Source organism: Pelobates fuscus, chromosome 11 (assembly GCF_036172605.1).
Source record: "Pelobates fuscus isolate aPelFus1 chromosome 11, aPelFus1.pri, whole genome shotgun sequence".
In the NCBI taxonomy this organism is placed as follows: Eukaryota; Metazoa; Chordata; class Amphibia; order Anura; family Pelobatidae; genus Pelobates; species Pelobates fuscus.
Window position 1 is genome coordinate 99,042,487 of NC_086327.1, and position 23,429 is coordinate 99,065,915.

Sequence of the window (23,429 nt, forward strand, 5' to 3'; positions counted from 1 at the left end):
TCTCCCCTCCATGTCCTTCTCCCCTCCCTTCCCTGTACCTTAGTGTTCCTCTCCAGTCCCTCCCCTGTCCCTTAGTGTTCTTCTCCCCTCCCCTGTCCCTTAGTGTTCTTCTCCCCTCCCCTGTCCCTTAGTGTTCTTCTCCCCTCCCCTGTCCCTTAGTGTTCCTCTCCCCTCCATGTCCTTCTCTTCTCCCTTAGTGTTCCTCTCCCCTCCCCTGTCCCTTAGTAATCCTATCCATGTCTTTTAGTTTTAATCTCTCCTCCCTTCCCTGCCCCTTAGTGTTCCTCTCCCCCCCCCCCCCCTTGCCCCTCTCCTCCCTTACCTGTCTCTGGATGCCATGCACTGCCCCTATCCTGTAAAGCCTCCAGGCTGCTTTTGCTTGTTTCCGAGTTTCAGTGTGGGCTGAACATATCAACCTACACATTGCCTGCCAACAATATTCCCTACCCCTGTCTCTCATTTATGCTGAATATTTGCTTTATGCACAGGTTACTTTTACCTGATCTGTAATAGAGGAAAGCACCTGAGTTACGATTTCGCAGTTATACTTATGATGTGTTTCCATTCTTGCTCAGCCATTACGACTATTAGAGTTTATTCTGCATAGTTAACTATTGTTGTAATATATAAAATGAGGCTGTTCTACGCACGAGTTTATGTACCGGCGCTGTCTACTCCATACCATATGTACCATGTCATAACTTCCTGCTTTACATTCTGTATTGATTTATCTCGTCTCAATAAAATAAAGATTGACATATAAATAAAAGTTATTCTGTCATAGCATATTTAAAAATTTCGCACCCAGGCTTCTGAAATTCAGATCAATAACTCAATGTGTGTTTGAAAAAATATATATTTTACTGGTAATATTAACAAACGGTAGTAAATTCAATATGGATTTGGCTGATGAGCCCAAAAGGAGAGATGTAGAACAAGTAAATCAGTCTGAGAAAGACTACAGTCCTAAATGCTGAAATTGTCAGGTCTCTTTTGGCGCTGCAACTTACCCCCCAAATCTATAGATGGGTGTACTGCTGTACATACGTTGTACAAATGTAATACATTGTTTTGTAAAGCAGTTTTGTATTGGGTGAGCTGAAGTGCATCTATAACTGCCAGAAAAATTATTGAGAAACCCAGACATGTGAGGCAATCCCATAATCAGGACAATCAGGTTTGAGCTATTACTCGTTACAAATTATTCTAAAAACTGAAAAGTATTTTGTTTTTATATTGCAGCTGCTATAATTTTACCCATAGCTGTTTCACTGGTTAGTAGACCAGTCGTGGTACACAGAGTTGAACAAAATTTACATCAGGCAACATGAACAGCTGCCTAATTGACAGCTCTGAGTTGAAGCTGTGTAATTTCTACAAATTGCTGCAGGTCTACGCCAGTCCCAGGATTAGGAGTAGATGCACAGTGCTTTAGACACATTTTTACAATAATGCAATCACAATGGTGCATAGAATGGCCCTTTAAGCAATTAGCATTTAAATTACAAATCATAGAAAACAACGTTATTGGGTCCAGCCTCAAGGGGGCAGTAGTGAGTTTGAATTTTAATATGTAGGCACCACCTAGGCTTGTTAAAGAAAACCAGAAAATCTGTATGCATCTCACACAATTGTTTATGGCAAGACGTAACACTACTGCTCTAATGTTTTAGCATCACTATCATATTGGATATTGAGAAAGAGTTAAGCAAGCATCATAGGAAAAAAAAAAATCAACATTGGGAAATAGCCAACATAAAAACCTTACTGACTGGCATGATTTTAACTCATAAATAAATACAAAAGGTAGTGTGCATAAATATCATCAACCCCACGCCCTAAAAAGATAATAAAATGAATACTTCTACATAGCCAAGCAGATTCTTCTATCTCATTTATCAATTTTGAACATGATAAATAAATGTGCGTACTGTATACTGTGTTGCATCACACAATAATACCAAAAAACAGTCCTTCGGTCTTTTGTGCATTGTATTGCATAACAAAGTAGAAATGCATTTTTATTATAGACGTGTGGAAGAATAATCTTTTGGGGCAAAATATTTAAGCCCAAATCCATGTGTTTTTTGTGAGTATGTTAGAGCACAATGTATTAATTGCAGAATTTGACACTGATGATTTGTTCATATGAGCCCCAAACTGCACCTTTTACATGAACTTAACCCATCCCTACCTAAAAACAGGTGAATGTACAGGCAGTTATTAGTTTTGTGTCACTTAAAGGGACACTATAGTCACCAGAACAACTACAGCTTAATGTAGTTGTTCTGGTGAGTACAATAGCTCCCATCAGGCATTTTCATGTAAACACTGCCTTTTTAGAGAAAGGGCAGTGTTTACATTGCCCATAGGGACACCTCCAAGTGACTTCCTGGCTCAGGGCTGCACAGTAAGCAGCCCTGCCGTTCAGCGTCCCCACACTCTGCGTGAAGATGCTGAATTTTCCCTCATAGAGATGCATTGAGTCAATGCATCTCTATGAGGTCCTGATTGACCAAAACGGCATTTGGCCCTGCCCCCCGTGCCGATTTGAGCCAATCCAATGCAATCGGCCATTTTGATGATGTCACTAAGGGGACGGAGAGCCAGCACCAGCAGACCCGCTCTGCAAATAAGGCCAGTTTTAAACTTTTATTGGGAGGCTAAGGGGGAGAGGGGGCAAGCCACCTATATGGTGGGTTTAGCACTATAGGGTCAGGAATAAATGTTAGTGTTCATGACCCTATAATGATCCTTTAACTAACTACAATCTTAGAACAGGGGACCCAAGTGTTCAGGTGAAGCAGCAAAATCCCTAAACTAGCATGCACCCACACCCTATTTGAAAAGAGGAGGAAGCAATCTTCATGTATGTGTAACTTTTATGTGCAAAGATTGGATAAATAGGTACCTGCAAGGTGAAAGGTCATTCTACACAATTTGTGGATGACAGGTTCTTATTAACAGACCTTATTAGGGTTTAGGCTATCACGTTATTTTAAAGCCTGCAGCTACATGGATCATTCTGTGCAGACAATTCCAAAATACTCATCGCATAAATTCTCAAGTTATTTCTTGCACAGCTAAAATGCACTTCACATTTTCAAGGAAAAAAAAAAAAACACTTTATCTTTTGATAGCTATTGTGGCTCAATAATAAATGCCTACCACTTTATTGAAGGTAATAAACTGGATTGATTTATGGCGCTATATACTTGTTAGAGATCTACGGCATAACAGACTGTAGATGCTTTGTGTTTACTCCTGCTGGTAACTTTTTATAACAGGTTGGATTTCAAGATAGCTGCAGGCACACACATGCTATGTGCAATGTAGTTATAGTTTGAGACTTTTATTAAGTTGGCCCTTTTTCTATGAATTTTGCTCCATAAGCCCACCCTTTCCGTCTCTCAAACAGCAATAAATACTCTGCAGTACATGTCATGCATTTCAATGTGAATGTTCATCTAGAACAGACAATAGGTCTGCCAATTTTAAAATGATGTGGTTAATTTATATGAAGCTACATGTCTCACTATGATGTACATGTATGCATTGTGCAAATAACCAAAGATTTTCACGTTTTATAGAGAATAATAATAAAATAAAAAATATTAAGGACGTCATTTGCAATGTCACAGAAGAAAATGTAAAAGCAGTGCATATGTTATTGGTGAAATAAGCACAAAATTAGTCATTTTTTTTATAAAAGAAAGATTTATTTATAGTACTTAACCTGAATATACAAAGTAGTGCTCGAGCATCAACTAATGAGGTATAGTTTGTATAACCTAGTCATAAAATGGTATGGAGACTAACCCTCAATGCCTCAAAATTTCAGCAGAATAACACACTTTGACAGCACATTAGAGATAGAGAAATTTACACATTGAACCTTGCAATTTTCAAACTTTGCCTGCACCACAACTATATTCTCAACAGCAACAAATTTGAATCCAAAGATCTATACAGAATGCCCCAGGTAAGGTTATTCCCTGGCTAAATAAGACCCACATCTTTGGCCTTCATTGCATATGAACTTTCCTATCCTAACACCATTATATTACAGGAAGGTAGCTTTACTTTAGAATACACACGGCTGCACTAGCATGAGTGCCCTGTGTTTCAAAGATGTACAAAAGCAAAGCTAAACCGCCATAAAACAAAAGTTAAGATCTTTTATTGTAGCAGTCAAACCAGTACAAACAAGCACCAATAAATAACATTTTACAAAAAAACCTTAGCTATCTTGTTGTGATGTTACAGGTCTCTAGTGCATGTGGGTTTTACATTATATAAAAAGTCGTTCTGTAAAATGTACAGATATAAAGCACATTCTCTACAATTTAAAGTCAACCATGTCACTTAAGCTATAAAATGTCCGGAAAGGGATTTAGGCAGATTCTTTAACTTCTGTGGATTCTCCATTTTCTGTTTTTTGCTTTTTAGTTTCCGTTTTTGTTTCAGATTCCTCCTGAAAAACAAGAAACACGTTGACTTTGTCAGATCAGGGTTTTAAATGTATCCTATCATGTAAAGATACTGTACTTGTTAATATCTCAGCTAAAAAAAAAAAGAAAACAAAACGTCTATCATCAAGACCCATGAGAGAATTTCAGAATGTCTAAGATGGGTGGTAACCATTGTACAATGTGTGACATAGGCGAATACTTGCAATGCTAATAAGTATAATGCCAATAGAATGTCAACATAGGAGATAAATCACCCCTGTGTATCTGTGTTAGATTTACAGTAAGCTTAACTCACCTCATCCTCTACTGGGCGCTTTACAGGATGGTCATCTTTTTCAGTCTCTTCTGCTTTACCTTTCTCCTCCTCTTCTTCATCTTCACCCTCTCCTTCTCCCTCACCCTCTACTATTAAAAAGAATCATTAGGTTAAGGAAACTGAGAATTAAGTAACAATGAAAAAAAAATGCATTGCTGTTTTTCATTCAAATACCTTCATCCTCCTCTTCAGGGTCTTCTGTGTTTTCCTCACTGTGGTCTGCACCATTTTCCTCCTTTGGAAAAAAAAAAAGAGCTTTAGTAGGTCTAATCACCTGTAAGAATGGGGTAAACTAGGCTACAGAAAAGGATTATTAATAAGCCACAAGCAATACGTACTGTTCCATTAGATGGAGCATCTCCTTTTCCATTCTCAGCCTTCTCTGCTTTCTCTACTTTTTCTACTTTCTCTTCTACAACTTCTTTCTTTTCCTTAAGATCCTAAAATATAAAAAAAGAAAGAAGAAAATTCAAATATAACATCGTTGCACGTGTATAGTAATATATTCAAATACACACGCTTGCTTTTGTCATTTCTATATAACTAGTATGTGTGTGTACGTGTACAAGCATTGTCTCCAGTAGCCTCTTTTTATTTGTAAAAACTTTTTTAATTTATAATAAATGTTTTTAATATACACAACAATCCACATCGTAAGAACACAAACACGAGATAAAAATTAATATTTGTAGTAAAAGAATAAAGTAATATTATTCTATAGTATCGTGTTAATTAGCATTCAGTAATACAGTAAGGTTATGGAGGAATAATAAGCCACTCTGTGAAATGATTGGGGTAATAAGGTCGGGGAAAAAAAAACATCGCTGACTAAAGCGCGTGAACGGGCGCACATCGAACATCTGCCATGCGCGCTCCCGCTAGCGACGAGCGCGCGAAGGACAAAGGAAAGTCCCCGCGCCCTTTCCTCCCGCCGTGCACTAGCAGCTGGCCGCGCGCCCACTCTCCCCCCCCCCCCATCGGCTCGCGCTGTCTCCAGAGTCTCCCGCACTTTCTATGGGCTGCTCGCGCGCGCCCCCTTCCCGCCGATTCCCCCGATGCGTTTGAACTGAGCGCTTCACAGGAGGAAGGAAAAGAATAAATAGCTCGGTTTGGACGGCAGCCAGCGCAGGTGGCAGGACTCCGGGAGGAGGGGGGGAAAGGGGACACGGCGAGATTTATCCCCCACACACAGTCTGACTACCGAACCCCACACATAACGACACAGCGAGATGTATCACCACACGATATCAGACTACCAAAACAGACATAGCGGGATGTATCACCACACGATATCAGACTACCGAAACACACACAGCGAGATATATCACCACACGATATCAGACTACCGAAACAGACACAGCGAGATATATCACCACACGATACCAGACTACCAAAACAGACATAGCGGGATGTATCACCACACGATATCAGACTACCGAAACACACACAGCGAGATATATCACCACACGATATCAGACTACCGAAACAGACACAGCGAGATATATCACCACACGATATCAGACTACCGAAACAGACATAGCGAGATGTATCACCACACGATATCAGACTACCGAAACAGACATGGCGAGATGTATCACCACATGATATCGAGAATAGCGAATCCCACACATACGGACACAGCGAGATATATCACCACACGGTTTTAAACTACCGAAACCCACACATACAGACGCGGTAAGGTATCTCCGACAGAGCCCCGGCCGGCTCACTCACTACAATAGACCCGGCATCTCCGCACGGACCCGGCTACAGACTGAACATGGACCGAGCGGGCGATACGTGAGGCGAGTCCTAGGCAGCATAGAAAGGACCCCTCCAGGTATAACCGGGTCCGCGGACATCACACAGTGAGAACCGCGCATCCCCTGAGGTAAACCTGCAGCAGACACCAATAACAATGACTAATACCGGGTGCCTCGGTAATTACTAACATATCGCGGGGGAAGGAGGGGGGCAGCTCACAACATCGCCAGGACCCCCCCATTGAAAGTTCTCACAGAGTCCCCAAGTGCTCCCCCGATAAATCCGTCAGACCGCGTGTTCACCGAGGACAACAAAGAAACCCGCCACTAACAATAGCACCCAGCGTGCGGGGGGGCCGCGATTACCTTGGCAACGGGGACCTCGGTGCTGGTGGTGTCAACGACATCTGCCATCTTCGTGAGAGAAAGAGAGGATTCCTAGAGCTGGAGAATGGAATAAAGGGGCTTACGGTCTGAAGGGGAGAGAGAATAATACACAGGAGGATGGAGGAGGCAGACAGACGGTGTGGAGAGGAATGAAACAACTGGACCACAAGCAGAGAATTAAATACGAACTACTGCTGGGCGGGAGCACAGTTCTTCAAGCTTTCTTACTGGTTGAAAGGGCAGCCCTGGTGGCTTCTCATTGGTCCCGAACCCTGTCTATTATCAGTCAAAGCCACGCCCACTACTGTTGCCAAGGTTCCCTTGTTGTTATTGGTTGAAGATGCAGCGCTATGGCCAGCCCTTTAATATGCTAATAGCGCATGCTGAGGTTGCACAGATGCTGACGAGAGTCTATTGGTCGGTGCTGCAAAAGGCACAAACCTAGCTCCCTCCACCCCCTCTTTGTCATTATATGGATGATTGTTAGTGGCTGGTACAGCCGTCCGTCCTTGTTTCCAGGATCTGGGCTACCATTGGTTTTAGCCTAGGAGTGTTATTGGACCAGTAGGCTGGGTTTTGCACAGGGGGGGGGGGGGGGGGGCTTGCTTTTTGTTTTCTTGGGGAAACCAGGAGTTTTAAAACTAATGTTTCCGGTGTTGCCATGTGTGGGTTGTTACAGTCAGGATTTTTCACAGGATAATGTGGCTCAAAGCCATATTTTGCACTTGGTTGTCATTTATTTCTTGGGAGTTTTGAGTTCTCCACGTAGAAATCCAGCTGTTCTGATCTAGGTTTCCTTTGATGTTCAGTCTCCTTTTGAATTATGCGATGCATCTTGGGACACGTAGTCCACAGCAAACAGAAGTGCATTGATCGAATGAGTCAGAAGTTAGGCATGGTTGCACCATGCTTAGGTTTTACCTGTGTCAGTGGTGCATAACCTTTGCAGCTTAAAAATATATATAAATTAACTTAATTTCCAGTGATGACCTGTACACCAAGTTTGAGTACCAAGGTTAGCAGTCACTGACCTGTGTCACTTTAGTGGGCAATTATCATTATGAGTGAAACTGGGGCTTTTAGTATCATGTAGCCAGTATGATAATTTAAGTATAATGCTTTGTTTATGCCGTTTGGTTATCTGATAAATGACTCACTGATGGCATATTGGTGATTTGAATACTCACCAATAATTTCAGTATATATTTACAAGAATATAGATGTGCTATTTTTTTGTTACAAAGTTCAGTGTACTTGGTACTCAGTACAGCAAGGAAACATAACTTACTAACCAAACCTACACAACACATGTTCTGTGCAGCTATTCAAAATGCAGATTTCTGAGGTCTGGCAGCATTGCTTCAATTTCCAAAGCAGTATAGCCACCACCAATGTAGGTGTTACAGTCTAAAGACTAAATCCTTGACATTCTGAACGTATTATAGTGGAAACTGCTGGAGATAGAACTGAAAACATGAAAATAATTAACAGCTCTATCAAAAAAACACACACATCTGAAGTTTTATGCTCACGATATCTAAATGGCCAACTTTAAACCGGTAAAACATGTTACATGTAAAACAAACAAATTAAACCTAGTTAATTAATTTACCCTAAGTTTGTCAGAGTAGATCAGGAATTGATCAGTACATTAACTGCTGAACTAGCTTCAAAAAATAAATAATTTGTCTCCTTTTCACCTGAGGTCGTGGTAGGCACTATTAGTGCCTGGTGTTCTGGCCCCTTTTTTGGCACTTTATCTTAGAAATATTAGCACTATTCGTGACAAAGTTTGTAAGTACTGCCTTGGCAATGTACTTGAGGATGAGCTCCTAATGCATTGGAGGTGAAACCTATCTTCAGAACATATATATATATATAAAGTGCATCCTTTCCATTAGGTTACCCACCCTCTATTTATGATGTATGTAGGTTTTTGGCTGCCTTAGGCCCAACCACGTATGTTTAAAATATATCCATATATACAACTAGCCATTCACCTTGCATTCCTCACACGTACATCAACACAAGTAATCACATATACAGGCACACATTCACATGCATAAACACACAATAACATACATACACAGTCACACATTGTCACACAGAGATAGACAGTCATGTATACATACACACACATATTGCCACATACATAGGTATAGTGTTTCATAAAACACAAATTTTTGTTGTAGTAACCCCCCCCCCCATGACCAAACACCAAAATTTGTTTTAAAAATGCATCCACATCAGCCCTCAGAGCCAGGCCCCCTCCCAGGCATCCAATGCTGAAGCAGCGCAAGGGCGCTTCAATTGCTCGATCTCGCCTCTTCCCCTGTACGTGGGGGCAAGTGGGCAGAAGGGTGGGGTTGAGACAGGAAGTGATGGGCCACCAGGCGCAGGCAACCTAGGAACAGCAATGGAGGTAAGATGTGTGTTAGAGAATGTGTGTTAGTTTGCTTCAGTCAGTATCTTTGTGTATGTCAGTCTGTATGGGTCGGTGTGTGTACTTATGGGTTGGTGTGTGTCTGTATAGGTCATTGTGTGTCTGCATGGGTCAGTGTCTGTCTGCATGGGTCATTGTGTGTGTGTATGGGTTATTGTATGTCTGCATGGGTCACTGTGTGTCCTTTTGGGTCAGTGTCTGTCTGTGTAGGTCATCGTGTGTCTGCATGTGTCATTGTGTGTGTCTGCATGGGTTAGTGTGTGTTTGCATGGATCAGTGTGTGTCTGTATAGGTCATTGTGTGTCTGCATGGGTCAGTGTATGTGTCTGCATGGGTCAGTGTGTGTTTGCATGGATCAGTGTGTGTCTGGATAGGTCATTGTGTGTCTGCATGGGTCAGTGTATGTGTCTGCATGGGTCAGTGTATGTGTCTGCATGGGTCAGTGTGTGTGTTTGCATGGGTCAGTGTTTGTGTCTGCATTTCTTCATGGTGTGTGTCTGCATGGGTCAGTTTGTGTCTATATGTGTGTCACTGCATGGATCAGTGTGTGTATATGGGTCAATATGTGTGCGTTAGTTTGCATGGATCAGTGTTTGTTTATACCTGAGTCAGCGTGTGGGTTAGTCTGCATGAATGGAGGCGGCAAAAATGCTTGCACTGGCCCTGCCACACCCAGTAACGCCACACCCAGTATAGCACTTAAACCAGGTCCTGGGACAGCAAGCTGTTAATTAGCTGCCCAGGACCTGAATTAAGTACTGGGGCATTGTGGATGTAGGCATGGTAGAACAGGGCAGTAGTAAAATACACCATTGTAATTTTTCCATACTTTTAAATTTCTAATAGTTTTCAAATTGGGCCACACCCTGCATTGTTCATTGATTGCTATGCTAGGTCTAGTCCTTAATACATTTCTGCAGTGTATAGTTCAGGGCAACTTCCCCTATAGTTTCCATTAGGATTGGAACAGAATATAGTGAAATGTACTTGTCAAATCTTCCCCACAAATTGAATGTGCTTTGTGCTGAAATGTTTATTTTTCAGCAGACACAATTTGCCACAAATCAAATATATACATTTGGTTCCATTACCCAAGTTCTACCTCTACCTCAGCGCTGAGTGTAAGCTCTCCCTGCAGTGATACCGGGAGCCGGAATATGACGTAATTTCGGCTAACAGCATCACTGCGGCGCGCAAAGGAGCTGAGCAGGGAGAGCTTACACCCAGCGCTCCCTCACTGCCTGTCCGCCCCCTGCCTCCCAGCAGCCCCCCAGGTAAGAAACCAACCCAGGCTGTGTGTATGGCTATGTGTGTGTGTGTCTGTCTGTGTGTATAGGTGTATGGCTTTCTGTGTGTATAGGTGTATGGCTGTCTGTGTGTATAGGTTTATGGCTGTGTATGTGTCTGAGTGTATAAGTGTATGGCTATGGGTGTATGGCTGTCTGCGTGTATAGGTGTCTGTCTGCGTGCATGGCTGTGTGTGTGTGTGTCTGTCAGTGAGTCTGTGTGTCTGTCAGTGAATGTGTGTGTCGGAGTGATTCTGTGTGTCTGTCAGTGTGTGTGTATGTCTGTCAGTGAGTGTGTGTGTGTGAGGGTTTCAAGGAGTAACCAGAGGATCCTCTTTTCTAAGGTGCGAATGGGGCCATTGGTGATAAGGCAGAGGCCGGACTCCGGACACTGCTTGTTGGCAGTTTTTTTTATTTTATTTATTATTTATTTATTTTTAAACAGCGGCAGTGTTTAGTAGACGGGGGGGGGGGGGGGGGGGGCTTAGGCTTGAATTTAGTAGATATTGGGGGGGGCTGGGGTTTAGTAGGGGGGGGGGTGAAAATTTACGTTTGTTTTTTTTTTTGCATCCCACATAAACTTAAAGCTTGTTTATTTGGCCCTTGCTAGCCTTTGAGTTGACATGCTTGTTCTACATGGATTGCTATTTATTTATTGACTGATTTTTATCCAATTTGACTACCTATAGCACAATTTCCAGTGTATGTACTAATAAAGATCTTATCCCTTCAAATATTAATCTAATAGTCCACTATTGATTCCAGTGATATTATCAAAATTAAAGGACCACTAAAGTTACCCCATTCACTTCATCTCAATGAAGTGGTCTGGGTGCAGGGGTCCTGTACTTTTAAACTGTTAATGTAAAATATTGCCGTTATGCATGTCTCCCTGACAGCCACCAGAGGCTTTTCCATCTCCATAATTTATTCAAACTTGGTCCTGAAATCAAATGCTGCTGAAAGTATTTGACCGGACAAGCATTGCCTTTTGCCCTCTCCTATCCAATGCTTCTCTAAGAGGAAATGTCTGCACTGCACAAATGAAATGCTCTCTAAGATCAACATTTGACCAAGACTTGAGCATGACTCAGTTCTCACAGGCGAAGCGCCTCTATTGGCTGCCAGGAAGACAGTCACTAGAGGCGTCCTTAACCCTGCAACAGAAACATTGCAGTTCCTACAAAACTGGGAGCTTTGCAGGGAAGCATTAGGATGCATAATTTATGTGGAATAATTGCCAATCTGGGCTTTCAGTGCTCCTTGTAGAAAAGCATTGAACCCAGTGCTTCTGTATGAAAAACGTCAAAATAGCAACCACTGGTTGTTTGATTGACAGCATGGAGAGTGCAATCCAGAAGCTCTACAAAAGTGCCAATTTCTATGGAAATCAGCATGCTTTAGAGGCTTGGAGTGTTAATTTACACCAAGCTTTGCTTTTTATATAGAAAATGCTGTTCTGTAGAGTGTTGTCTTTGTTCCTGTTAAAGGGCTATTCCAAGCACCATAACCCCTTCAGTGATTTGAAATGGTCTTGGTGCCTGATGTCTGTATATGTAGCATTTCACCTGCATTGGGATGTCATCAGTCAGCCTGAAACAAGAATGCCAGGCTGGCTAATGTCAATTTTGTGCATGTTTCTATGCACAGATTCTCATTCACTGGCTGAGTGATCAGAAGACAATCTCAGCCAATGAATGAGTGGCAGGATCAGTGTATGGCTTCTGCAGCTCTACGGAAGCCAATGTCATAAACCTGCCTACAGAGGAGATCTGGTGGCCCAGGTAAGAGTGCAAACAGTGGGCAAACTACAGTTGGCTGTAGTGTTTATGATGGTTGGAGATACCCTTCCTTTCGTACAAGAATTCAGTAAACTACACTGTCAAGATGTATTCCCTCATTTTAATATGACACCATGCCTTTGTTTTTTAAGTACTGATTTTAATTTTATTTGAGTCTCTCTCTTGTGTTTAGAATATATCAATGAATATCCCCAAACTGCACTTCCTGATTGGCTGCTCTTGCAGAATCTATTTAAAATCACTGTAACTTGTTTTGTAACTACTGCAGGCATCAGAAGAGGTTAGATATCCACCCACATTGCCTCCAGCATATAGAGATGTGTGTCAACCAGGCAGGTGGAAATGTATTACTAGAAATATCTTCAAAATTGTTCAACCGGTTCAAAATCTGTTTACATAACACAAGGAGAGTTGTTTTATTCTCAATTGATTATTGCAAAGTATTATTTTGGTTAATGAAAGTTCTTTCTTAAAGGGGAAGTAGAGCCAATGTTTGCTAGTCATTATGGAAATTTTAAAGAAAAGGCTTATAGCAAAAATGCCTCAGACCAGAGCATGTGTCCAATCACTGTCTCTTACATCCAAGGCGTGAGGCAATAGAGTAGAGCTAGGCCATTCTCTCTCTCTCTCTTTGTGTTTTATATTGCTGGAAATGGACAACATTGCATATTAAATAAAACTCAAGCATGTTGTATTGCCATGAGATATGACATGTAATTAATCTTTCCAGGTGCCTGGATTCAGGTGTAATTGATTAACTTGCTCTTACTTATTCTGTTTAGTAAATGATCAATGGTGATGAATGCCCAATGCCTGATAATATAATGGTTTTAGAATGAATCTGAATAAGTTGGACTTACCAGATGTTCATAAAGAGGAGTTTAACCCCTTAAGGACCAAACTTCTGGAATAAAAGGGAATCATGACATGTCATCATGACAGGGGTTAATGTTTGCTTTTTGAATAAGAGTTCTCGGTTTTGGATCTCGCAAGTGTTAGTAGGGTATGTATGATATATTTAGAGTGAATAGAATTTGTGACCTGTACATAGGCTTCATAGGCAGCATTAAAAAATCAGAACCCATGATATGATCACATACCACCTTGTTTACCAATCAATGCACCGAAACTAAGATTTCCTTTGTGTCACTGGCAATGTAAAATTGACGCAATGTACACTTATACCCTGTTTTGACTTTATAAAAATGATATATGGAAGAAAAAAAAAATCAGAACCCATTAGGAGTCAGTAATGGAATGTGCCTGCAGGTTCCACTGGTTACCATAGTGATTGTCCTACGTTTAATATTTTAAATCTCTTTTTAGAACAGAACACTGTGATATCTCTCTTTGTTTACAGGTTAAACTCATCTTCTTGCTCATCACCTCTTTAAGCTTATCACCTCACTCATCATCTCTTTTTCAGTTCTAGGCAAATTCTTTTGTTGAAGTTATTTGTATGCTTTGTTAAAGGTACATAGGCACCCAGACCACATCACCTCATTGAAATGGTCTGGGTGCAGTTTCTGTATCCCATTAATCCTACATTGTAAAATATTGCAGTTTCAGAGAAACTACAAGGTTTCTATTGCAGGGTGAAGACACCAGTAGAGGCGTTTCCTGCATTCTCATGGTGTTTAACTCTGTGAAATGATGGGGAATATCCTCAGGCTTTTCATGAAGATGTCCAGTGTCTTTAAATCTCCATAGGATAGGCTGCCCCATTGGCTTGATGACACTGAAGGAAGAAACTGATCCAGCGCCAAGAGACCTAGACGCTAGAAAGTGGTAAAGGAAAAATGGGGTTTTAAGGTGGGGGCAGTAAATGCACAAAGGACACTATAGCATTAAGAATACTCTTTTGTATTCCTAACTCTTGTTGTTCAACTCTATACCTCCCAACTCCACACAGATTTGGTATGGTATGGGAGTTGTACTAGTGATGTGTGCTGCATCAAGAGAATCATAACAGCACTATTTCACTGACTTAATGGGGGCATTGAAAATATGCTTTTAAACTTGAAAAGGAAAATGTAAAATTTCCAATCAAAATAGATGAAAAGCAAAAGTCAGTGACATTTATACACTAAACCAGCAGTTCCCAAACTGTGTGCCGCGGCACCCCTGGGGCACACAGGCACACAGGAGCGCTGTGAGATAATTTCCCAGGCTGGCTCTGCAGGACCGGAGGGGAGATCAGAGATAGCACTCTGCTGACATCCTGCAGGGGAGGGAGAGAGGACCTGGGGGAGCTCTAACATGCAGCTCCGCCGGGTTCTCCTCTCGCAAGCTCGGAGTGTTGATGCGGTTACCACGGCAACACTCCAAATCTCGCGAGTGAACTCTAGCAGGCTGCTAGAGTTCACTGTCACCACTAGCACCCCCAGGGCTTCCCCACCGGACCACCAGGAATTGCAGGAAGTGTCCCCACTCCCAGGCAAAGATAAGCAGGGAGGGGGGGGATATAATTTTTATTTTTAATAAAAAAATGAAAGTATATATTTATTAATTTGCCCTCCTACTCCCACAGACCCCAAACCACACAATAACTCCCCCCATGCGCACACTGCACCCCCATACACACACACTACCCGCCATACACACACTGCCCGCCATACACACAATTATCCCCTTATACACACACACTGCCCCATACACACAATTACCCCCATACACACTGCCCCCATACACACTGCCCCCCATACACACACACTGTACCCCTCACACATTCCACCCCCCACACACACCGCACCCTCGCACACACACTGCACCCCCCACACAAACATTGTTCCTCTCACACAACCTGCCCCCCCACACACACTGTACCCCTCATGTGTAAACTGCCCCACACACATACACAATCCAACCCTCACACACACACACACACACGCACACATATTGCACGCCTCACATACACACACACACAAAACAGCCCCTATCCCGGCAGACCCCAGGTAAGTTGTCAAACTGTTCTTAAACAGTTTGACTACTTACCCTAGGAGGGCATTACGGCACTACTGGAACCATAACCACTACAACGTAACGTAGTGGTTATTGTACCTGGATTGTTTCTTTAAAAAATCAGTTCCACTCTCAAGATTAGATTAGATTAGCAGATTCTCTGTCTGTGCCTGAACGGCAAGCATTTCTGCCAAACAGGGGCCCAGCATATGCCGCAGCGCTGTACATATATACAACCTAGAAAATTGTTTTGACTTGAGGTGCCTTAGAAAAATATTAAAATATTAAGGGCGTCTTGAACCCAAAAAGTTTGGGAACCAATGCACTTAACTAAACTACAAACTGTTGCAAATTAAATATAAACTGCAAAATCCAGAGGTGCCTAGAGCTGAGTTGGAGGCAGAGTTTTTCCAGATCAAGATAAAAGTTGCTATTTGGATTCCTATTTGCTGCAATTCATAGTATAGTGATATGCTGAATGAGTTTGATGATTTCCAATTCAGGTGATTTGGGATTAAATTTGCTATTTTGTCAATTCTCCTTTTAGTTAACCCATAAGAACCATAATAATTAAGGATAAAGACAATGATACTAGTCCATTATTCTAATTCATGAGTAAAATGTAAAAATACAGTCTGATCAGATTGCCTTCCTACTTTCTGTCCTCTCGGGGGAGCTCCAAGGGATATTCCTTTCATTTACTGTTCTGAGTTCTGAATCCAAACAAAAGCCATACACATTCACATGGTTATTTACTGAAGTGAGAATTCAAAATTTATTTCAAATTTTAACTGAAAACAAAATTGAAATTTTCTTGTTCGGCTAGTCCAACCTTAAATTTTAAATCCACTTAGAATTCTCTTAGATCCACAAATTTTAAATCCACTTAGAATGCTATTTATAAAGCGCCAACAAATTCTGTAGCGCATCACATTATGAGAGGGGGATTTAACTATAAATAGGACAATTACAAGAAAACTTACAGGAACGATAGGTTGAAGAGGACCCTGCTCAAATGAGCTTACAGTCTATAGGAGGTGGGGTATAAAACACATTAGGACAGGAAAGTGAATTTTCAAAAGTTTAGGCATAATTAGCTGAATCAGAAATATTCTCCACGTCAGTTCAATTTTCCATTTGTCCCTATATATGGAAATCAATTTGAATTCTCAGCAATTCTCACTTCAGTGAATAGTCCAGTTTGTATTGCATAACACTGAACACTGTTATTACAATAATAGTTTGTTTTATTTCTAAAATGTTTTATATTGTGTGCTATGCTGCTTAGTGTAGTTAATAACAGAATAACAGAATTGCAAAAATTGGCGAGCAGTGACTACAGCTGAATTTTAGAATATTTCCAAAATGTTCTCTTTTCATTTCACTACAATTATTCTACCTTATAGTTAGACATAATTAACTTTCTTTTTACAATTTGCTTTAAAATTTCTTAGAATTCTGTATTTAGTAAAAAAACAAAAAACAAAAAAAAAAAAACCTGATTTATTCACTAACCTAAAAATCACAGAGAACTGGCAAGAAAATTGTAAAGATGCCAAAATAGTCAAAGAAAATACTCCAGTTTGACATTTTTTGGCTTAAAAGTTGCAACTTTCTTGTCAACATTCCATGATTCCTTTTAATAGAATACATTCCTGTACTGTATCCAATGCTGGCCTGGAGTAATATTATAAATAATAATAAAAATATATTTAATATACCATATACACATTTATAAATAATGAATTAATAAGCTTGGTAGTCACCCTAAACAGCATTGGTGCATGTACATTTTGAATACATTGCTACATATGTATATATTCCTGTTTGTAATATGACAAGACTTCCCCTTTTTAGGCTGTGAGATTGTGCAGTGGCAATGTGTCCCTTAAAATATATTTGAGTGCACACACACCTACTGTACTATAATGCATCCCCCACTTTCATTCATTCACTCCAGGTCCTGTGTACAGCAGTTCAGTGCCCCTTGTATTATCCAACAATAACGTGTCAAATGAATTTTACTGTTATGGGAACAGGTTTCTTGCACAACAAAACCATCATGCAGAGTAAATCCTTGCTCATTCTCCTCAGTCTTGTATTCTAAATGAGATATTGGTCCATTTTTCTTGCCTTTGGCCTTTTTTTTTAATTCCCTTTGAAAAAAAAATTCTCATTGTATATGCATCCTCCAACCCCCACTGTTGTCTCATCTGCTGTCCATCCCCCACAAAGACACAGGCAAATCCTTCCCCCTCCACAGCATACCTTACAATCATTCTACATGCAAAGCCCAATTCACAAATACATCTGCCATTTCAACTGTCCATTCATTGTTTCAATTTTCAGTGGCTGGTGTTATGCCATCAACCAGGGTGGCTTAATGGCTTATAGGCATTCAGATGTGAGATTTCACTTTATACACACCCTTCCCTTTTTATAATGATCATTTAATACTAAAACAAAGTATAGACAATTTGTTTATTTTGTTTACATAAAAGTCTACTTATATGATATAAACAAAACACTCCACCCATCCCATCACAGACATGTACAGCGCTACGGAACTTGCTGGCGCTATATAAATAATAAAATAATAGTAATAATAATAATGTAAACACTAATCCAAAGACATGGCCACACTTATGGATATAGCGACATACTCACAGACACTTATATAACAAGATACAAAAAAAAAAAGGTGTAAATTAACAGGGTTATTATTTCTTTAAAGGGAACGTCTAAACTTCCTCTCAATTTAATTTTCAAATGGTATAACACTAAATGAGGGTCTTGACATCTCCATCCTCACTGGAGGTATGGCTAATGTGGTTAGACCGAGCAGAGCATTAGTCATACCCAGCCATGCCAGCAATATGCACCAGTAATAGGCTAGGAGCAGTCAGTTGATGTTCCCAGCCTATCACTGATGTTCATCGCTTACCAGAATCATTGCCAAATGTGGACGAATTAGATTGCACAGCATAGAAGACTCCATTTTCCATAACCCTTCAAGGAGGTGAAATGTTTTGGAGCCTAGATTGTGTTTTTAATGTCCCAGGCTTCCTTCTTGCATTGGTTCATAACAGGGAAATTGTCAAGTTGACCACGTTATTTAATCAGGACGTGCTGTATATATTGGCATGTTAGGAGAGCTATCTAGATAATCTAAAGAACCCACCGATGAATACATCTATTATCATTATGTGCTATTTATAAACAAGCTCACAAAAGTTTTTTTGTCCCGCTCTACATAAATAAATATTTCAGTTGTGATATAGTCTGTTCGTTTACAAACGTGTTAATTTTAGTTCAACAAATTTGTCAAATTCTGATTCTGATCATTTTTAAAAGCAGGTTTAAAGTCAACATAATTCTCAATTAGGTTTATTAATTAAAATGGAAATAGCTGAGAATTGGCCAAGGATCTTGTAAAATATACCAAAATAGTCATGCTGGCAATAATAGCAAAGATGGAAAATGTTTACAATATGGAAATGTTTCCTCAATTTTCAATTTAGTCTGTAACCTAAACCTAACAGATTTTGTAGCTCTTTACCATTTGTGGCCAGTAGATGGCCCTGCTGAACATACTAATGTACGTGTTATTGAATACAATCACCTCTTTCAAACTGTAGAACAAACACAAAACCACCTAAATAATCTTTGCAAACTGCCTCAGATAATTTAGTGGTTAATGAATCACGGTGGTATTGCTTTTCACTTTGGCAGATTTGGTTCTAGATCATTCATTTTTTTTCTTCATGTACAATTTATGTTGAATCACACTGTGCACCTTTGTGATTTTTCAAATATTTTTGCTCCTGTATACAGAAGCATGTGTGGCAAAAATGAGTGCTCGGTCTAGAAAGGCCTGTAGGTTGACTCAATCTAGAGTTGGGTCAAGTGATGTTCCATAACAATCTGAAAATTATCATCACTGGTCTTCAATACAGTGAGCTCTGATACGGAGTGTTTCTGAACTCACTGATATCAATAGAAAATTAAGGATATTATGTTTGCTGATAGTTAGTAACATGTTCAGCCTGAAGCTTAATATTAAGGATAGGGTAAATTCAGCTGAGCAATTTTCTGGAGTTGATGTAAAATTCTGAGAACAATCGAACTCTAATACGTGATTTGTGTCCTAATAGCATATGCTTTCTCTAACATAATCCCTTATTTCTTAGTGGTAGTTTATCCTGCAGAACAGAAGTGATTTGGGACAGGGGTATTGCAAGGTTCTGGAAACGCCTGGTGTTTGAGATCAAAAGAAAACTTGGTGACCCCTCCACTAACAGTGAGGCAGGAATTTGTCATGACATATTATCGCCGTTTCTATGTTATGCCACCTCCTGTCTAATCATGAACAATGTATTGCTAATTCTCTCCAGGATCTCACTGAAAACAGACCAAAAAAGCACATACTGCACAGTCAGGAATTCAATTTGATCCCACCATGCTACCTAATTAATAGAGGGGTGTGCAAAGCTCTGTTCTCCAACGTCCCCTCCTGATAGTCAAATGGGGCACAACACCCTCCCACTAATTAGCCAAATAGAGCACTATACTACCGATTTTTCTTTTTATAATAAGTAAACTTGTGCAGAGTGGAAACATAAGCTGAATTGATTCGTACAAAAAAATTACATTTGTTTGACTAGACCGATATTCGTACATTTGTCAGTTCAGCTCGTCTGGACATTGCCTATGCAAAATATTCAGGAAAATGCTTTAAACAGAAATAGGCCAATCAGTGTACTGCAATATATAAATATTCTGTATATAATTTCAAGCACACCAATAGGCACATTTCCACACCGTTTGATTCACAGATGAAATGAGAAAAGTTAAAGTAACACTATAGGGTCAGGAACACAAACATGTATTTCTGACCCTATAGTGTTAAACCACCATCTAGCCCCCCTGACCCTCTTTTTCCTCCCTAAATATAGTAAAATCTTACTTGTATACACGTCTGCAGGTGCTGCCTCTGACTCTGCCTCTGACCTGCTTGCTCTCTGCTGACATCATCAGAAGGGTTGTTCTGAGTCAATCATTATGCTTCCCCATAGGATTGGCTGAGACTGTCAAGGAGGCAGATCAGGGCAGAGCCAGCACAAGTCAAACACAGCCCTGGCCAATCTGCATCTCCTCATAGAGATGAATTGAATCAATGCATCTCTATGAGGAAAGTTCAGTGTCTGCATGCAGATGGTGGACACCATGATTTGCAGTGCTGCACACTAGGAAGCACTGCACCAGGAAGCACCTCTATCAGTCATCTGAGGAGGGGCCAGTGGAGTCATCACTAGGCTGTAATGTAAACACTGCATTTGCTCTGAAAATACATTGTTTACAGAAAAAAGCCTGAAGGGAATGATTTTACTCACCAGAACAAATACAATAAGCTGTAGTTGTTCTCGTGACTATAGTGTCCCTTTAACTAATAGAGGGGAAAATGGCGGAACAGTAAAGAAATTTGTACTTATATGCCTATATATTTATTAAATATATAATTTAAAAATAAATACACATATATATATATATATATATTACTGCTCATTTCTTCTGTCTATTAGTCACTTCACATTTGATTTGTGAATAAAACCTCAGCTCTTTTGAAACCAAATGCACAAGCATAATAATAGGCAGCTGCTTTAAAGGACCACTCTAGGCACCCAGACCACTTCAGCTTAATGAAGTGGTCTGGGTGCCAGGTCCTTCTAGGGTTAACCCATTTTTTCATAAACATAGCAGTTTCAGAGAAACTGCTATGTTTATGAATGGGTTAAGCCTTCCCCCTATGTCCTCTAGTGGCTGTCTCATTGACAGCCGCTAGAGGCGCTTGCGTGATTCTCACTGTGAAAATCACAGTGAGAGCACGCAAGCGTCCATAGGAAAGCATTATGAATGCTTTCCTATGTGACCGGCTGAATGCGCGCGCAGCTCTTGCTGCGCGTGCGCATTCAGCCGACGGGGAGGAGAAGAGGAGGATCGGAGGAGGAGAGCAGGAGGAGATCTCTCCGCCCAGCGCTGGAAAAAGGTAAGATTTAACCCCTTTCCCCTTTCCAGAGCCGGGCGGGAGTGGGTCCCTGAGGGTGGGGGCACCCTCAGGGCACTCTAGTGCCAGGAAAACGAGTATGTTTTCCTGGCACTAGAGTGGTCCTTTAAGAAGCAGCTGCCTGATGTAAAATTATAAATAAAAACTAATTGTAATAAACACACACTAGTATCCTTCTGTTCTGATCTACACCAACTGTGTAGATCCAGAGCTAAAGAGCCCCCCAAGTACGTCCATTGGAATGTCTACGGGAATGAGCAGTCGCTTGGTTCTACCCATAGGGCCAGAATGTACCCAATTCTTCTAGCCTAATTCTAAATTTAAACCCTCTATGTCAACCCCTCTTAAAATGCACTTTCCAACCACAAAATGCAAAATCAACCAAACACATTGCAGTATCAGGTCCTTTGCTAGAGTTGCCTTCTCCCCTCTCCCCATGATCCAGATGGTGGGATTTCACTGCTCTAAAACATATTTTACTTTATGTTTTAAAATGTATTTTATCCTTTCAGCTCCACTAAAGAAACAATATAGTTGTCTGACTGTGGGTGCTGTGTTTCCCAAAAATCTGGAAGAAGGCTGTACATATGGCATGGATGCATATAGGAGAACCTACCTCCTGCCAGAGAATGTTTCTGACCTTTCAGAGGAAGAGGGTGAATCTGACCTCTATGAAGAACCTGTTCACACCAGAGGGTGTTCATAAAGGGGGGGTACTGTCACGGTTCTCACCGTGACATCCAGACAAGGTCACCCCAGAAGGGCCCAACAGGGGATTTGAACCTGAGGCCTTATGCATCCCAAGTCTGCATTACTATTCAGTTCATGTTGCTGCCTATGTCCTATCCTACCTTGTCTGCAGCACTAGGGGGCTGGACTTCACCAGTGACTCTCACCTGAAGCTGATGGCCCAATTAGCCAGGTATAAGACACTGTCTCTCCCTGTCTGGTTCCTGTTTTTGTGTATCTAGATCGTTTTTTGCTCCTGACCTTGGCTTATTTGCATTGTGTATCCTGACTTTGGCTTACCCTCAACGATTCTTCTGCTTGAGTCCTTACCTGTACTGCGACTTGGAGCAATATCCTGCACAGCCCCCGTGCACAGACTCACAGGCCAGGTGAATTCTTTCCTGACCACCTCTGCCTGTGTTTAATTGCAAGGGTGAGCATTAATCTCTGCCTACCGGACTCCCAACTAAGGTAAGCCATGGCAACCATTCAAGTGGTATCCCTCAATGTTCGGGGACTGAATTCCCCTGAAAAAAGAACACCAGCGCTGTCAGAAATTCACAAATTAAAAGCAGACACGGCTTTCTTCCAAAAAAACACTTTTGGGGAGGGTCAGCCCTAACACTCCGAAACCACAGATTCCCAGAGGGTTACTTTAATAACTACACCGACTCCAAATCCAGAGGTGTGCCATACTGCTTGCAGTACACTTACCCTGCACCTACAAAGCTCATGAATCTGATGACACGGGCAGATTTTATTATGGTTCTGGGTCAAGTTAGAAGGACAATGGTTACCCTATATTTACCAAATAGAAAACAATGCAGGTCCTTACGCAAATATCTCAGTCGAGTGGACGAGTTTGCCGAAGGGATACTAATACTAGCGGGCGACTTAAATACCACACTGGACACTGCTCTCGACTTGACCTCTCCAACACACTCCTATCAATCATCTACAAGGAGGCGACTCAATGATCTACTTAATAAAGCGCAACTATATGATAGTTGGCGCCCGCTGCACCCCTCCAAGCGAGACTATTCTTTTTATTCCCCGGCAGCAAACTCCTAATTGCGTATCGATATGCTATTTATGCCCCACAGATTTTTACATTTGATAGAATCTAGCTCATATGGACCAATTATGTGGTCTGATCATGCACCCCTGTCTCTTGCTGTTTTCATCCTGACCCTGCTGACTACATTG

At 41.0% G+C, this 23,429-nt stretch overlaps 1 protein-coding gene across 2 annotated transcripts; it reads right to left on the reverse strand.

Annotated features, from left to right (window-relative positions):
* Nucleotides 1-3,697: 3,697 nt before the first annotated feature.
* Nucleotides 3,698-7,098, reverse strand: LOC134577391 (parathymosin-like). 2 transcript variants are annotated; one of them, XM_063436105.1, is made up of 5 exons: nt 6,918-7,098; nt 5,127-5,228; nt 4,963-5,023; nt 4,768-4,877; nt 3,698-4,474 (listed from the first exon to the last, which is right to left on the reverse strand). In XM_063436105.1, the coding sequence occupies exons 1-5, from the start codon at nt 6,963-6,965 to the stop codon at nt 4,394-4,396; spliced, it is 402 nt and encodes a 133-aa protein (XP_063292175.1). In that variant the 5' UTR covers nt 6,966-7,098; the 3' UTR covers nt 3,698-4,393. The 2 variants fall into 2 exon arrangements, with proteins under 2 accessions (XP_063292175.1, XP_063292176.1); XM_063436106.1 differs by having other exon boundaries at nt 4,768-4,859; nt 6,918-7,097.
* Nucleotides 7,099-23,429: the final 16,331 nt, after the last annotated feature.